This window comes from Sus scrofa, chromosome 7 (genome assembly GCF_054392235.1).
Source record: "Sus scrofa isolate SSC_HxYL_T2T_F1_AM1 chromosome 7, Sscrofa_HxYL_maternal_Yorkshire_Landrace_v2.0, whole genome shotgun sequence".
NCBI classification, from domain to species: domain Eukaryota; kingdom Metazoa; phylum Chordata; class Mammalia; order Artiodactyla; family Suidae; genus Sus; species Sus scrofa.
Window position 1 is genome coordinate 28,312,313 of NC_139389.1, and position 17,608 is coordinate 28,329,920.

The following is a 17,608-nucleotide window of genomic DNA, read 5'->3' on the forward strand; positions in this document are numbered from 1 at the left end:
CCACCCCCCATGGGCCTCTCTGGCTCCCGCTCCCATCTATCCATACAGGGAGCCAGAAGGAGCCTTTAAATGCACATCTGATGGTGTCAGTATTAGCTTAAAACTGTGCAATAGTTCTTGTGGCTCAGTGGTAACGAACCTGACTAGTATCCACGAGGATGTGGGTTCAATCCCTGGCCTCGCTCCGTGTGTTAAGGATCCAGTGTTGCTGTGGGTGTGGTGTAGCCTGGCAGTTGCAGCTCTGATTAGACCCCGAGCCTGGGAACTTCTACATGCCACAAGTGTGGCCCTAAAAAGCAACAAACCAGCAAATAGGAGTTCCTGTCGTGGCGCAGTAGAAGCGAATCGACTAGGAGCTATGAGGTTGCGGGTTTAATCCCTGGCCTCTCTCAGGAGGTTAAGGATCTGACATTGCTCTGAGCTGTGGCATAGGTTGCAGATGCGGCTCTGATCTGGTGCTGTGGCTCTGGTGTAGGTCGGGAGCAACATCTCTGATTCGACCCCTAGCCTGGGAACTTCCATATGCCACTCCTGAGGCCCTAAAAAGACAAAAACAAACAAACAAACAAAAAACAAATAAACAAAAACTGTGCAACAACCCTCTTTATCCTTGGGAGAAACCCCTGGCTTCCTGAGCCGCTCCTACCTCTCCACCCTCATCTCAAAGGATTTCATCTCCCCTACCCAAAAGATTTCATACAAAATCCTCTCAGGTGCCACGATGTTCTGAGTTTCCAAGCTTTGTACCAGCTGTGACATTGATCTGACATACCCTTCACCCTATCTCTAGCTGTCACCAAGCTAATACTGGCCTGATGCCAGGTCTCAGCCATCCTGTGGGAACCCGTGGCCAGGCTGGTATAGACATGGCTGCCAGTCTTGGGCAGGCCGTGAGGCTTCCTGCCATAGGTCCATCCCCCTTTGCCTGGTGGCGTCACAACCTATCTCCTCACAACCGTGAGCCCCACAGGGTAAGAACTGGTCTCTCCACCATGTTCAAGGTTTATCCCAGGGAGCTTCCACAGTGCAACTTGGCTCAGGTCGTCCACATCTTTGTTGACCTGCTGGTGTCACAAGTCTGTTAATACCTGAACCATGAGGTTAGGGGGCGCCACAGTCAAGACGCTGCATCTTCTTTCACCACCTCCGTCAACATAGAGGCTGAGTCTCTGTGGGGACTCAGGGATGCAAGTATGATTCTCTCCAACAGATTCTAAGAAAGTGTCTCATTGCTTGGTGGTTTTTTCTCTTTTTTCTTTTTTTTTTTTTTTTTTTGGCCACACCCATGGCATGTGGAAGTTCCTGGGCCATGGACTGAATCTGAGCCACAGCAGTGACTGGAACTGCTGCCGTGACAACATCAGATCCTTAACCTGCTGCACCACAAGGGGACTCCCCAATTCTTTTGTTGTGAGGAGATTTGCTACTCAAATTGTGATCCTTGAACCAGTAGCATCAGCATCACTGAGGATCTTAGAAATGCAGAATCTCTGGCAGCAGCCTAGACCTGCTGAATCCGAATCTGCCCTTTAACACGATTCTTAGGCCACCTGACATTCTACAGAGGAGGTGCCGTCAGGAGTATTTACGTTTCCACAAAGATGGTAATAGGCGTTCCTCTCGTGGCTCAGCGGTAACGAACTGGACTAGTAAACATGAGGATGCAGGTTTGATTCCTGGCCTCACTCAGTGGTTAAGGATCCAGCAGTGCTGCGAGCTGTGGTGTAGCTCAAAGACGCGGCTTGGATCTGGTGTTGCTGTGGCTCTGGTGTAGGCCGGCAGCTACAGCTCTGATTTGACCCCTGGCCTGGGAACCTCCATATACCACAGGTGCAGCCCTAAAAAGACAATTAAAAAAAAAAAAAGAAAACAAAACAAAACAAAAACAAAGATGGCAATAAAGGGAAAGTCTTCCAGGGCCCGTCTTCCCCACCTTGCACACTCACCACCCTCACCCTCACTCACCGGTCACGCCCACGGTGGACACGGGGCCCACGCGCTGGCCGTCGTGGAAGCCGTACAGGTTCATCTTGTACTTGCGTCCAGCCTCCAGGCCCTCAACTGTCACCTCGCTCTCCTCGCCCCCGACACGCACCACCTGGGGCCCGGCCCTGCCCTTGTACTGCACGGTGAAGGAGTCAAAGTGGCCCTGGGGGACCGTCCACGAGAGGCTCAGAGAGTCCGGGGAGGATCCTGTCACTGTCAGCTCCCCCAGGATGGGCTCCTCGGGGCGTTCCGTGGGGCTGGGGGTCTCCTCCATCTCCGTGGGGCTGGGGGTCTCCTCCTCGGCAGCTGAGAAGAGAGACACAGACAGGGTGAGCCAGGGTCCCCGGGAGATGTCCTGGGGTCTCCTCCCACACTGTGACCCCCACTCAGGCCCCAAGGTCAGTTCAGAGGAGCCCGTCCTTGGACCCGGGTGGTCCTGGTCAGCTGGCAGCTCACAGACACACCCAGAGCCTCCGGGCTCAGCTGGGGGGACCAGGGCAGCCACCAGCATGGCTCCCAGAGGCCGTTCTCTACCCGGGAGGACCCGCCGGTCTCAGGGAGCCCAGGAACTGGGGGGGGGGGGGGGGCACAAAGGGCAGCATGGCTCAGCCTCCAGCAGAGGGGCCTCCTGAACCCCAGTCACCCACCACCTGAGAGAGGCTGACCCTCCCATGAGGCCCCACCCTGGTCACCCCGATGACAGAGACGGGGCCCACGCGCTGGCCGTCATGGAAGCCGTACAGGTGCATCTTGTACTTGTGGTCGGGCTCCAGGCCCTCAACTGTCACCTCACTCTCCTCGCCCCCGACACGCACCACCTGGGGCCCGGCCCACTCACTGGTCACCCCGATGACAGAGACGGGGCCCACGCGCTGGCCGTCGTGGAAGCCGTACAGGTGCATCTTGTACTTGTGGTCGGGCTCCAGGCCCTCAACTGTCACCTCACTCTCCTCGCCCCCGACACGCACCACCTGGGGCCCGGCCCTGCCCTTGTACTGCACGGTGAAGGAGTCAAAGTGGCCCTGGGGGACCGTCCACGAGAGGCTCAGAGAGTCCGGGGAGGATCCTGTCACTGTCAGCTCCCCCAGGATGGGCTCCTCGGGAGGCTCCGTGGGGCTGGGGGTCTCCTCCATCTCCGTGGGGCTGGGGGTCTCCTCTACAACCTCCTGGGGGGCTGAGAAAAGAGATTGGGGGCAGAGGCTTAGAGGGTGACTTGCTTTGCTGGTAACGTCAATAGGGACAAGCAGGTGCATCCAGCAGATACTCCTCAAGCTGCAGGACTGGAAGCTTACACAACCTTTGGATGCAGCACTCAGTGACTCTTGCTGGAGAGACTGAGACAGGCCTGACCCTGTCACCTACAGGCTGGCTGGCGCCATAAACCTTCAGAAGGCAATTTGGACATTCGTGTCAGGAGCCAAAACAGTGCTCATTTTCTTTGACCCAATAACCTCATTTCTGGGCAGCTATCCTAAGAAAATTATTAAAAAGCAGGAAAAGTTGTATCATGGGAGTTCATTTTGGGATTATTCATGACAGCAAAATGAGTTGGGGCTCAAATGACCTGTGGAAAGAAGATTAATTTTGTTATGGCACTTTCACCATGAAGCATCAAATAACCATTAAAATGATGATTGATGCAGGTTGCGGAGCGCAGGATAAATGCTCTCAGTATAACTTTGGGTACAAAAAAAAAAAAAAAAAAAAAAAAAAAAAAGAAGAAGAGCCGAGAAAGAACTGCATGAATACTTTGCAACCTTAAAATACACACTGCATGGAAAATGCAGGCAGAGAGGTTGCATGACACACACTGTTATGAATGGTGGTTGTGGGGTCAGAAGCTGGTCCAATGAGCAATTTTTTTCCACCTTTCCAAACTTCCCATCATGTCATATTCATTTCAGAGAAAAATAGAAACTTAAAAAGAAAGTCTGGATTATAAAGATTAGTAATGGGGGGGTAGGGAGTGGCATGGGGATGGGAGACCCTCTGTACTTTGCACATGCTTGTGATTTGCCACAATAGAAGCTTCCTCTGTGCGGATTATTTGCAGAAGAGAGTGAACTCACAGAGGCAGCAACTCACTCCCTAACAGGTCGAGTCTTAGAGGGCTGGGGTCCTCCAGCTGAGGAACACTTGTGAAATACTGTCACCAGGCATAAGAATCTGGCTGATTGTGACAGAAAGCTGGCCTGACTGTAATTTTGGTATTAAATCCATCTTGTGGGTTTTTTCCCTCCTAATTTCTTAAGGAATAGAAATTGCAACTTTTTCATAGTTAGAAATGAAATAAGCTGCAGGAGTGATGAGAGGGAAAGATGGAAAGGACACAGCAAAGGAGAAGACATTATATTGAAAAACATTTTTTCCTGATTATAAAAGTAATGCTTGTCTTTTAAGAAAATGTAAATGGGAGTTCCCGTTGTGGCGCAGTGGTTAACGAACCCAACTAGGAACCATGAGGTTGCGGGTTCGATCCCTGGCCTCGCTCAGTAGGTTAAGGATCCGGCGGTGTCGTGAGCTGCAGTGTAGGTCGAAGATGCGGCTTGGATCCCACGTTGCTGTGGCTCTGGTGTAGGCCGGCGGCCACAGCTCCGATTAGACCCCTAGCCTGGGAACCTCCATATGCCGCGGGAGCAGCCCCAGAAAAGGCAAAAAGACAAAAAAAAAAAAAAAAGAAAAGAAAAGAAAATGTAAATGAAACAGAATAGAATGAAACAGGAAAAAAAATACTGGAACATTCCATTTTGTCCTTCGAACCATGCATCCCCTTCCAGTTGTCTTACCAAGCATGTTATTTTCAAGTGGTGGTGATTAACATCGGAAAAAAAGATGGAAACTCTTTTTTTCATTGTAATAATACAAAGTAACTGTCTTATGTTGAAACATTTCAAAGATGGCATCTAGCTCATTTTGTAGACATTGTCTAATTAATCATCTCAGTGTAGTTAGGTATTGGGTTATTTTCTTTTTTTTCTCTTTTTTTGGTTATAAAAAAGAATGCTGTGATTTGTGATTTAGATGTAAAGAAAAGAAAATTCTAGTAAAGTCGGGCTTGGTCTGTGCCTGACACATCTCACCCCTGGAGGGAGCCAGTGGCTGACCATCAGGAGGCTGTGCTAGTGGGACCATGAAGCTGCAGGTCTGGCAAAGGCCAGACCACTACACATGGATCACAGCCCAGGGCCAAGGAAGAAAAGCATAAAAGGGACCGGGGCGGAGAAAGAGGAGAACGGTCAGCCAGGTACACGTGGGGAAAAGGAAACTCTCCCCTGGGACCACTGAGACCCAATCTCACTCACCGGTCACTCCCACGGTGGACACGGGGCCCACACGCTGGCCGTCGTAGAAGCCGTACAGGTGCATCTTGTACTTGTGGTCGGGCTCCAGGCCCTCAACTGTCACCTCACTCTCCTCGCCCCCGACACGCACCACCTGGGGCCCGGCCCTGCCCTTGTACTGCACGGTGAAGGAGTCAAAGTGGCCCTGGGGGACCGTCCACGAGAGGCTCAGAGAGTCCGGAGAGGATCCTGTCACCGTCAGCTCCCCCAGGATGGGCTCCTCGGGAGGCTCCGTGGGGCTGGGGGTCTCCTCCATCTCCGTGGGGCTGGGGGTCTCCTCCTCGGCAGCTGAGAAGAGAGACACAGACAGGGTGAGCCAGGGTCCCCGGGAGATGTCCTGGGGTCTCCTCCCACACTGTGACCCCCACTCAGGCCCCAAGGTCAGTTCAGAGGAGCCCGTCCTTGGGCCCGGGTGGTCCTGGTCAGCTGGCAGCTCACAGACACACCCAGAGCCTCCGGGCTCAGCTGGGGGGACCAGGGCAGCCACCAGCATGGCTCCCAGAGGCCGTTCTCTACCCGGGAGGACCCGCCGGTCTCAGGCAGCCCAGGAACTGGGCGGGGGGGGGCGGGCACAAAGGGCAGCATGGCTCAGCCTCCAGCAGAGGGGCCTCCTGAACCCCAGTCACCCACCACCTGAGAGAGGCTGACCCTCCCATGAGGCCCCACCCTGGGGCTTCCAGGCTCCACTCACTGGTCACCCCGATGACAGAGACGGGGCCCACGCGCTGGCCGTCGTGGAAGCCGTACAGGTGCATCTTGTACTTGTGGTCGGGCTCCAGGCCCTCAACTGTCACCTCGCTCTCCTCGCCCCCGACACGCACCACCTGGGGCCCGGCCCTGCCCTTGTACTGCACGGTGAAGGAGTCAAAGTGGCCATGGGGGACCGTCCACGAGAGGCTCAGAGAGTCCGGGGAGGATCCTGTCACTGTCAGCTCCCCCAGGATGGGCTCCTCGGGAGGCTCCGTGGGGCTGGGGGTCTCCTCCATCTCCGTGGGGCTGGGGGTCTCCTCCTCGGCAGCTGAGAAGAGAGACACAGACAGGGTGAGCCAGGGTCCCCGGGAGATGTCCTGGGGTCTCCTCCCACACTGTGACCCCCACTCAGGCCCCAAGGTCAGTTCAGAGGAGCCCGTCCTTGGGCCCGGGTGGTCCTGGTCAGCTGGCAGCTCACAGACACACCCAGAGCCTCCGGGCTCAGCTGGGGGGACCAGGGCAGCCACCAGCATGGCTCCCAGAGGCCGTTCTCTACCCGGGAGGACCCGCCGGTCTCAGGCAGCCCAGGAACTGGGGGGGGGGGCACAAAGGGCAGCATGGCTCAGCCTCCAGCAGAGGGGCCTCCTGAACCCCAGTCACCCACCACCTGAGAGAGGCTGACCCTCCCATGAGGCCCCACCCTGGGGCTTCCAGGCTCCACTCACTGGTCACCCCGATGACAGAGACGGGGCCCACGCGCTGGCCGTCGTGGAAGCCGTACAGGTTCATCTTGTACTTGTGGTCGGGCTCCAGGCCCGAGATGGTGACCTGGTCCTCGTGCCCCGGGACCCGCACCGCCTTGGGCTGTCCGTCCCCGTTCTTGTACTGGACCAGGAAGTGGTCAAACTGGCCCTCGGGGACGGTCCAGGAGAGCTGCAGGGACTCGGGGGTGGCGTCCGTCACGGTCAGTTCCTCCAGGCGCGGCTTGGTGGGGGGCTCGGGGGCCATGGTGATAGGGACTTCGGTGGTCATAGCTTCATAGTCTGGAGCTGGACAGAGACACAGGGGACAGATGAGGTCTCCTCGGTCCTCAGTGCAGCATACTATGGGCTGTATTACAAAAATACAGTAATAAGGACCAAGATGTGTCTGCCCACGATAGCTCTAACTCCTATTCTTTTTGTTTTTTTCTTTCTAGGGCTGCACCTGCGACATATGGAAGTTCCCAGGCTAAGGGTTGAATTGGAACTACACCTCGGGGGCTGTGGCGGGCAGGTCTGCTGGGGCTGGGGCCATTTCTTGGTCCTTTCCTGGGGCTGGATCAGGAGACAAAGAGAACAGGTGGACATGCTGTGTGGGTTCCCTCCTAACAGGGGACAAATTCTGGGATTTCTCCCAGACACACCTGAGCCCCAAAACCTGGATGCCAACGCTCCAGGTTAAGATAACATTTCTCTGGTTGGAATGTTGTTTCTAGGGAACAGGGTACACACTTGTGACGATGCCATGATGGCAGGGTGGGACCCCGATGACGCTCAACCTGTGCAGCACGGAAGCCGCTGAGCGAATTCATTTAGCAGCACAGGGCCAGGGCTTGATGACAGCATCATTCCTAAGAGACCCGTCACATCAGGAGGTGCAGGTGCTCAGGTTCGGGAATTCCACTTCATGAGTATTTTCCTTTAATATCTCCTCTGGTTTAGAAGGGATTTCTGAGCATTTGAGACACTAATTTAGATTTCACAGTTGAGGGCAAAGAGATGAGACCACAGGAGATCATCTTTGCAGTTGGGTTGTTTTGGGACCTTGTATTAATTCCCTCGCCAGCTGATGGCAGGGATGACCCAGCAAGTCCCCAGATCCCTCCGTCTTTTCTGTTCTGCATAGGGTTTTACTCTGCTGTAATAGTTGACTTACAAAATCACCGTGTTGCAGAGTTCCCGTTGTGTGTAGAGGAAACGAATCCCACAAGTAACCATGAGGTCATGGGTTTAATCTCTGGCCTAGTTCAGTGGGTTAAGGATCCGGTACTGCCATGAACTGTGGTGTAGGTCACAGACATGGCTCGGATCCTGCGTTGCTGTGGCTGTGGTATAGGCCGGCAGCTGTAGCTCCAATTCGACCACTAGCCTGGGAACCTCCATATGCCATGGGTGCGGGCCTAAAAAGAAAAAAACAAAACAAAAGAAAACAAAAAATACCAAAAACCAAATCGCTGTGTTTCATAGCTCTGTTATGTTTGGGATTTTAAGCATCTAGGGGGTAACGGCTACAAAAGAGCTTAACAAAAGCAACCAACAGTCGTGGTAGGGAGTAATTAATGGAGAGAAAATGCCTTGTCAAGTTGCACAAATGACTAACACTAACTACTGAAGCAGTATTCCTGTGAGCAGGATTCAGTGTTGATATAGCACTCAGGGGTAATCAGTTCGGGAGTTGGGAACAAATACAATTTTAATCACTGAAATCAATGATAATTATGAGACTGCACCCCAAGGGTTTTCGGGAGCTAATTTTCTTCCTCAGAAGGGAAAGCCTGTAGTTACCGAACATCGAGTGTGAGCTGAGCCGCGTTCATGCCCATCCTGCAAGACAGGTGTGGTTATTCCTTCTGTGCGGATGGGGAACGGGAGGCACAGGAGAGGCTGAGTGGCTCTCCTGAGGTTACACAGCTCTAATGGGCTGAGGCGAGGGCCAGCCCCTGGTCTGCCTGAGTTTAGATTATTTCCCTGGTGCCCTGCCTCTTCGAGGACCCCAAAAGCCCATGTGCAAAGGGTGAGACAGTTGGGAGCACACTAAAGACTCAGAGTGAGGACAGGAGCAGAACTCCCAGGAGCTCAGGAAGTTCAGTCTCAAGAATAGCAAGACAGGAGTTCCTGTTGAGGCACAGTGGAAATGAATCCGACTAGGAAGCATGAAGTTGTGGGTTTGATCCCTGGCCTTGCTCAGTGGGTTAAGGATCTGGCATTGCCGTGAGCTGTGGTGTAGGTCGCAGACGCGGCTCGGATCTGGCGTTGCTGTGGCTCTGGCGTAGGCTGGCAGCTGTAGCTCTGATTCAACCCCTAGCCTGGGAACCTCCATATGCCTTGAGTGCAGCCTTAAAAAGACAAAAAGGCAAAAAGGCAAAAAAAAAAAAAAAAAAAAAAAGACTAGCAGGACAAAAACCCCTTCAAACTGACCCAAAAAAAGGGGAAATTGAGTTGGAGTTCCTATTGTGGCTCAGCAGGTTAAGAATCTGACTAGTATCCATGAGGATGCGAGTCTGATCCCTGGCCTCACTCAGTGGGTTAAAGGATCCAGCGTTGCTGTGAGCTGTGGTATAGATCAGACACAGCTCAGATCCCAAGTTGCTGTGGCTGTGGCATAGGCTGGCAGCTGCAGCTTCGATTCCACCCCCCACCCAGGAACATCCATATGCTGTGGGTTTGGCCTTAAAAAGACCAAAAAAAAAAAAAAAAACAAAGAAATAGAAAACTTAGTCCAGCTCAGGGCAGGGCCAGAGTCCTACTGGACACTCACCAGTTAAACCGATGACAGAGACGGGGCCCACGCGCTGGCCGTCGTGGAAGCCGTACAGGTTCATCTTGTACTTGTGGTCGGGCTCCAGGCCCGAGATGGTGACCTGGTCCTCATGCCCTGGGACCCGCACCGCCTTGGGCTGCCCATCCCCGTTCTTGTACTGGACCAGGAAGTGGTCAAACTGGCCCTCGGGGACGGCCCAGGAGAGCTGCAGGGACTCGGGGGTGGCATCCGTCACGGTCAGCTCCCCCAGGCGCGGCTTCAAAGGGGGACTGGCAGGGGGCTCCTCTTGAGGGTCTGGGAAGAGATGCAAACAGAATTGTTCCTGTTGCTGGAAGGAACGGCTGAGGCCCTGCTCTCCTGGCTTCAGACCAGAAGGTGGGCCAGCTCCGTGGGCCTAACTTAAGACCCATTTTTGCTTATGACCATCAAAATCTCTTCGTGGCTTCCTTATGGTCCGTCAAACACACCAGGCAGTCTCTTACCTCAAGGCCTTTGCATTGACTATTGCCTCTGCCTGAATGTTCTTTCCCAGACATCTGCGTGGCTCTCGTTCACACCTCCTTTAAGTCTTCGTTCAAATGTCACCTTCTCGTTAGGGCCTTCCCTGACCACACTATTTAAAATCCCATTCTTGGAGTTCCTATTGTGGCTCAGCGGAAGTGAATCTGACTAGGAACCATGAGGTTGTGGGTTTGATCGCTGGCCTTGCTCAGTGGGTTAAGGATCCGGCATTGCCATAAGCTGTGGTGTAGGTCACAGACGCAGCTCGGATCTGGCATTGCTGTGGCTGTGGCGTAGGCTGGCAGCTATAGCTCCGATTAGACACCTTGCCTGGAAACCTCCACATGCTGCAGGTGCGGCCCTAAAAAAATCAAAAGACAAAAATAAAATAAAAAATAATAAGAATAAATAAAATCCCATTCTCCCAATTGCAGCCTATCTTTCTTATCTGGACCAGATTCCAGCAACAAATTGCAAAACAATTAATATGAAGCAATCAGGAAACTGTAGCACTGCTTGGATATCTGGTCATATTAAGGAATGACTTCCTTTTTTAATGACTTTTTTTTTTGCCTTTTTTTTTTAGGGCCACACCTGCAGCATATGGAAGTTTCCAAGCTAGGCGTCAAATCAGAGCTAGAGCTGCCAGCCTATACCACAGCCACAGCAACACCAGATACGAGCTGTGTGACCTACACCAGAGCTCACAGCAACGCTGGATCCTTAACCCGTTGAGCGAGTCCTCATGGATACTGGTTGGATTCGTTTCCACTGAGCCACAATGGGAACTCTTTAATCCTGTTCATTTTCAAAGGTACAATTATTGCATTGTGGTTATTTTTAAATAGTTTTTTTGAAAAGACTTAAATATGTAATGTTAAAGTACAGAGTGAATAGAATACGTTTTAAAATATCACAGCAGGATATCCATGCAACGAATATTATTTGGCTATAGAGGAATGAAGTCCTGCTACATGCTGCAACATGGCTCAACCTCCAAAACATGCTTGGTAAAGAAGCCAGACACAGAAGAACACGTATGGTTTGATTCCACTTATATGATGGGTCCAGAAAAGGCACATCTACAGAGACAGAAGGTGCATAAGCAGTGACCAGAACTGGGCGTGGGAATGGGACACCAGGTTTCTTCTTGAGGGGACGGAAAACTCGTAAAATTAGGTAGTGATTATGGTTGTACAACTCTGCAAATACGCCACAGTTGGTCAGCTGCATGCTCAAAACAGGTGAATTTTATGGTCTGTAAATTATACTTCGACAAAGCTGTTAATAAAGAAAACACTAGTCGGGGAAGACAGGAAGTGAGTGGGGTCTGGCTGAGCCAGACTGGTCAGAGCTGGTATTTGGTTACAGTAGGTGGTGAACACCTGCGAGTTCCTTATACTAGTCTTCCTCTTTGGCTATAATTTTACCATTTTGTATAATAACTAGTGGTGAGAATTAATATTGCATGGCATTTGTCCCAAACTCAAAAAAAAAGTTCTTGGGGAGTTCCCGTCATCGTGGCTCAGTGGAAATGAATCTGACTAGTATCCACGAGGACGCAGGTTTGATCCCTGACCTCGCTCAGTGGGTTAAGGATCCGGTGTTGCCATGAGCTGTGGTGCAGGCTGGCAGCTGCAGCTCCGATTCGACCCATAGCCTGGGAACTTCCATATGCTGCAGGTGTGGCCCTAAAAAGACAAAAAAAAAGGGGGGGTTCTTTTCAGGGCTCCCAGGCGAAGCAGAGAACCACAAACAGGTCAGTGCACCACTGCCATGGAGGCTTCAACCCCCAGTGGCCTCTCTAATGGGCAAAGCACGCCCCTGGGACCACGCATCCTTCCCCCAGATGACAACTGTCTTGAGGTGCTGAGTGGACAGGGACAGGTAGAGGTCTGGAGGTTTCAGGGTCCTGGGAGCTCAGTGGAGGACACTCTGAGGCTCTGCTCTGAGACCTTTTCTGAAACCTAACAGAGAGGACCCTCACTCACCGGTCACGCCCACAGTGGACAGGGGGCCCACGCGCTGCCCCCCGTGCAGGCCATACAGGTTCATCTTGTACTTGCGTCCAGCCTCCAGGCCCTCAACTGTCACCTCGCTCTCCTCGCCCCCGACACGCACCACCTGGGGCCCGGCCCTGCCCTTGTACTGCACGGTGAAGGAGTCAAAGTGGCCCTGGGGGACCGTCCACGAGAGGCTCAGAGAGTCCGGGGAGGATCCTGTCACCGTCAGCTCCCCCAGGATGGGCTCCTCGGGGGGTTCTGTGGGGCTGGGGGTCTCCTCCATCTCCGTGGGGCTGGGGGTCTCCTCCTCGGCAGCTGAGGAGAGAGACACAGACAGGGTGAGCCAGGGTCCCCGGGAGATGTCCTGGGGTCTCCTCCCACACTGTGACCCCCACTCAGGCCCCAAGGTCAGTTCAGAGGAGCCCGTCCTTGGGCCCGGGTGGTCCTGGTCAGCTGGCAGCTCACAGACACACCCAGAGCCTCCGGGCTCAGCTGGGGGGACCAGGGCAGCCACCAGCATGGCTCCCAGAGGCCGTTCTCTACCCGGGAGGACCCGCTGGTCTCAGGCAGCCCAGGAACTGGGCGGGGGGGGGGCGGGCACAAAGGGCAGCATGGCTCAGCCTCCAGCAGAGGGGCCTCCTGAACCCCAGTCACCCACCACCTGAGAGAGGCTGACCCTCCCATGAGGCCCCACCCTGGGGCTTCCAGGCTCCACTCACTGGTCACCCCGATGACAGAGACGGGGCCCACGCGCTGGCCGTCGTGGAAGCCGTACAGGTGCATCTTGTACTTGTGGTCGGGCTCCAGGCCCTCAACTGTCACCTCGCTCTCCTCGCCCCCGACACGCACCACCTGGGGCCCGGCCCTGCCCTTGTACTGCACGGTGAAGGAGTCAAAGTGGCCCTGGGGGACCGTCCACGAGAGGCTCAGAGAGTCCGGGGAGGATCCTGTCACCGTCAGCTCCCCCAGGATGGGCTCCTCGGGGGGTTCTGTGGGGCTGGGGGTCTCCTCCATCTCCGTGGGGCTGGGGGTCTCCTCCTCGGCAGCTGAGAAGAGAGACACAGACAGGGTGAGCCAGGGTCCCCGGGAGATGTCCTGGGGTCTCCTCCCACACTGTGACCCCCACTCAGGCCCCAAGGTCAGTTCAGAGGAGCCCGTCCTTGGGCCCGGGTGGTCCTGGTCAGCTGGCAGCTCACAGACACACCCAGAGCCTCCGGGCTCAGCTGGGGGGACCAGGGCAGCCACCAGCATGGCTCCCAGAGGCCGTTCTCTACCCGGGAGGACCCGCCGGTCTCAGGCAGCCCAGGAACTGGGCGGGGGGGGGCACAAAGGGCAGCATGGCTCAGCCTCCAGCAGAGGGGCCTCCTGAACCCCAGTCACCCACCACCTGAGAGAGGCTGACCCTCCCATGAGGCCCCACCCTGGGGCTTCCAGGCTCCACTCACTGGTCACCCCGATGACAGAGACGGGGCCCACGCGCTGGCCGTCGTGGAAGCCATACAGATTCATCTTATACTTGTGGTCAGGCTCCAGGCCTGAGATGGTGACCTGGTCCTCGTGCCCTGGGACCCGCACCGCCTTGGGCTGCCCGTCCCCGTTCTTGTACTGGACCAGGAAGTGGTCAAACTGGCCCTCAGGGACGGTCCAGGAGAGCTGCAGGGACTCGGGGGTGGCGTCCGTCACGGTCAGCTCCTCCAGGCGCGGCTTGGTCAGGGGCTCCGGGGTGGTAGAGGGAGGTTCTGAAGGTTCATCCTCTTCCTCTCTTGAGGCTGAACAAGACATGGAGAAAGCAGGACCTGAGAGAGGGGTTCCGGGTCCTCGGGGACTCTGCCCTCTTGGGGCCTTCACGGCCACCTGGAAGGAAGCCAAGTGGGCAGAGCTCTTTGCTCACCTGTCAGAGCTTCCACCTGGGCAGGACCCACTCGCTGGCCGTCATGGAAACCGTACAGGCTCACCAGGTATCTGTGGTCTGATTCCAGGCCAGAAAGGGTGACGTCGTTCTGGTCGCCCCCTAAACTGACTACTTGGAGCTGCCCATCCTCATCTGTGTACTGGACCTCGAAGGAGTTGAATTCTCCTTCCCTCAGGGTCCAGGAGAGATGCAGGGTGTGCGGCGTGGCCTCCTCCATGGTCACCTCGCCCAGGCGGGGCTCAGACGCTGGCAGGCTGGGGGCCTCGGCCTCCATTTCTTCCCTGGGGGCTGGTTCTGAGAGACAAGTGGAGATGGGTGACTGGTCTGTCACTGCACCAAGACTCTTCAAGAGGAGGGAGGGAGGGAGGGAAAGAGACGAAGGCAAGAGGCCAGCAATCCAGAGGACCAACGACTGATACCCAGGGATGAATTTCAAAAGCACTGTGCTAAGTGCCAGAAGCCAAACACAAAAGTCTAGTATTGTCTGATTCTGTTAAATGATTCTGTTAGATGAAATGCTTAAAAAGGTAAAACTGTAATGGAGAGAAAGCAATGAGTAACTGCCAGAAGCTGGGTTGGGAGAAACTGACTGCAAAAGAGAGGAGGGAAACTTCTGGAATGTTTTATATCTTTGTTACAGTAGTGGTCTCATGACTTATACATTTCACCAGACTCACTGAATTATGCACATAAATCAGTAAATGTTATTGTATATAAATTCTGCCTCTAGGAATTCCATCGAGGCTCAGCGGAAATGAATTGGACTAGCATCCGTGAGGACACAGGTTTGATCCCTGGCCTCACGCAGTGGGTTAAGGATCTGGTGTTGCTGTGAGCTGTGGTGAGGGTCGAAGACACGGCTTGTACCCCGAGTTGCTGGGGCTGTGGTGTGAGCTGGTAGCTACAGCTCTGATTTGACCCCTAGCCTGGGAACCTCCATATGACACGGATGCAGCCCTAAAAAGCAAAAAGCAAAATAAATAAATACATACATAAATAAAATAAATTCTGCCTCTATAAAGCCTTTCCCTCCAAGAAGAGGAACAGGAAGCTCAGAAGTTGTGGGGCTCCATCAGACCAGGAGGGGCCGGGAAGGAGGGGCAGCGCACATGGCCAGCTGCACTCACCGGTCACGGCGATGGCGGAGAGGGGACCCACACGCTTGCCCTCATACAGCCCGTAGAGCAGCAGCTTGTACCTGCGGGCTGGGTCCAGGTCCGAGACAGTCACCTCCCTGAGGCTGCCCTCCACGGGCACCACCTGGGGCTGCCCGTCCCTGTCCTTGTACTGAACCACGAAGGAGTCAAAGTGGCCTTCAGGGACCGCCCACGAGAGAACCACAGAGTCGGACGTTACGCTGGTCACCTCCAGCTCCTCCCCCAGACGGGGTTTTGAGGGACGTTTTGTTCCAGCCTCATCCACAGCCCGCCGAGTCTCTGAGATGGGGACACAGAGAAGAAATGGTGAATTGTTTCTGGAAGCCTGGGCGACCCTGAAGGGAAGGCCCAAGAGGTTAAAGTCAGGGCTGTGCCAGGGCGACGTCCCGCAGGGCTGGTTCTCTGGGCTCGTGTAAGGAGATGGGGCTGGATCCCAGCCAGATCGGCCGGAGCCAAACAACAACCTCGAGGGCAGCCACCACAAAGGACCACACGCGACCCGTCAAGGGGGTGGGGGGTCCCAGCAGAGATGCCTCTGGAGGGGCGGGCTTCACCTGTGGTGCCCTCGCCCGTGAGGGGGCCATGGCGCCTCTTGCCCAGGAGCCCGTAGAGGAGGAATCTGTACTTGCGGCCGGCATCCAGTGGGGCCACGGTGACTGAGCGCTCGTGGCCCTCCACGGGCACCACCTGGGGCCCGTCCCTGTCCTTGAACTGGACCACAAAGGAGTCGAAGTGGCCCTCGGGGACCGTCCAGGAGAGGCGCAGCGAGTCTGGGGTGGGGTCTGTCACCCACAGCTCCCCAAGGCGGGGCGGGGCTCCTGCGCTGGCATCACTTCGGGGCACTGACAGAGAAGAAAGGGTCTTGTGTTTGGTTTTTTTTCCAAAATGACTGCTTGACTGCCTCCCCCTGAAGTTGGAAAAACCCAGAACTGCCCAAATGATCTGTGCTTCCCCCAAATATTTCCATCACCCTCCTGTGCCCACCACCATCCCCAACAGCAGCGCCTCTGTCCTCTTAACCGGTGCAGGGAGGGGGCTTCTGTCCCAACACATCCCTGCCAGAGGAGACCCCCTACTTTCTGCCCATCTTGTTCCTCCTGCCGTCCAGACTCTAACCACTGACCAGAGACAATTTCTTTGGCAGGTGTAGCTTATTATGATAACCAGACTCAGTCTGGTTTTCTTGTTTGTTTGTTTTGGGTTTTGGGGTTTTTTTTTTTTTTTGGCTTTTTAGGGCTGCACCTGTGGCATATGTAAATTCCCAGGCTAGGAGTCAAATCAGAGCTGCAGCTGCCAGCCTTCACCACAGCCACAGCAACGCCAGATCCAAGTCTTGTCTGCGACCTACACCACAGCTCACAGCAATGTCAGATCCCAGACCCATTGAGCAAGGCCAGGGATCAAACCTGCATCCTCATGGATACTAGTCGGGTCCGTTAACTCCTGAGCCATAAAGGGAACTCCTCTTTTGTTGCATTTGAAAAGCCTGCCTCGTCCCAAGCAGATGGGAACCAGGGAAATGGGGCCAGTTCCTGGATCAGTTCCCCCTACTGACGTTTCCCCAATTCTCATAATTCCTACTTCTGTTGAACAGGAGAAGCTCCTTTGGAGCCCTTCCTGGAAGTTGAACTATGAGAAACAGGGGGGCTGGGAGGCAGGGGAGGGAGCCTGGAGCCATTCCCACCTCCCTCGGCCTTGCGGGTCCTCGGCCCTGTGTGGCCATCGCGTCCTGAAAGTTCTTTCCTCTGACACTCACCCAGTTTCCTACTGGCCCAGGCACACTGGGTCCCCTATCTGCCTCCCCAGAGGGACCCCTTTCCTCCTCGCCCTCTTTGTGGAGCCTCAGAAACTGGGGACCAGAGGAGCCCAAGACCGACTGCCCAGCCAGGCCCAGTCAGGCCAACCCAGCCATGCCCTTTCCTGGCTTTTGGTCCAGACCCTCCCCTGCCCCTGGGGGCTCCCTGTTGCCAGAAAACTCTCACAACAACAATGCCGTCAGCGTCCTTGCTGTCCAGGAAGGCAAAAGGCCAGCTCCTTCTCAGGCCTCGGATGGCTTCTTGGGGAGAAACCAGATCCTTCCCCTGTCTGAGCTCCCCATCTTCTCCTCGCACTGCCCCCCCAACATAGGCAGCCTCCGCTCCTCCACCAGGTCCTGTGAGGGTCACCTCCATCGTAATGTCCTACGTCCCCACCAGCTGTCTTCCCCTGGGGACCTGTGATGTCCCCAGGACCCTTGGATTTCCCTAGGGTCCCATCAGAGCACAAACTGTGCATTCCTTGGTCAAAGAAAGCAAACAGACCAAGTCTAGGAGTTCCCATTGTGGCTCAATGGTAACGAACCCAGCTAGTATCCATGAGGACATGAGTTTGATCCCTGGCCTCACTCAGTGGATTAAGGATCTGGTGTTGCCGTGAGCTGTGGTAAAGGCTGGCAGCTGCAGCTCAGATTTGGTCCCTAGCCTGGGAACTTTCATATACCACGGGTGTGGCCCTAAG

The 17,608-nt window shown here is 54.9% G+C and overlaps 1 protein-coding gene across 4 annotated transcripts in view; it reads right to left on the bottom strand.

The window, feature by feature from the left end:
- Positions 1-17,608, bottom strand: part of TNXB (tenascin XB) — a 59,572-nt gene that overhangs the window by 10,411 nt on the left and 31,553 nt on the right. For 2 of the 4 annotated variants that reach the window (XM_084966770.1, XM_084966771.1), the window contains 12 exons: positions 15,667-15,954; positions 15,083-15,391; positions 13,935-14,249; positions 13,489-13,812; positions 12,763-13,089; positions 12,032-12,358; positions 9,537-9,833; positions 6,743-7,066; positions 6,019-6,345; positions 5,289-5,615; positions 2,825-3,160; positions 1,966-2,292 (listed from right to left, as the gene is read on the bottom strand). In XM_084966770.1, coding sequence (XP_084822896.1) covers positions 1,966-2,292; positions 2,825-3,160; positions 5,289-5,615; positions 6,019-6,345; positions 6,743-7,066; positions 9,537-9,833; positions 12,032-12,358; positions 12,763-13,089; positions 13,489-13,812; positions 13,935-14,249; positions 15,083-15,391; positions 15,667-15,954 — 3,828 coding nt within the window. 4 annotated transcript variants of the gene reach the window in all.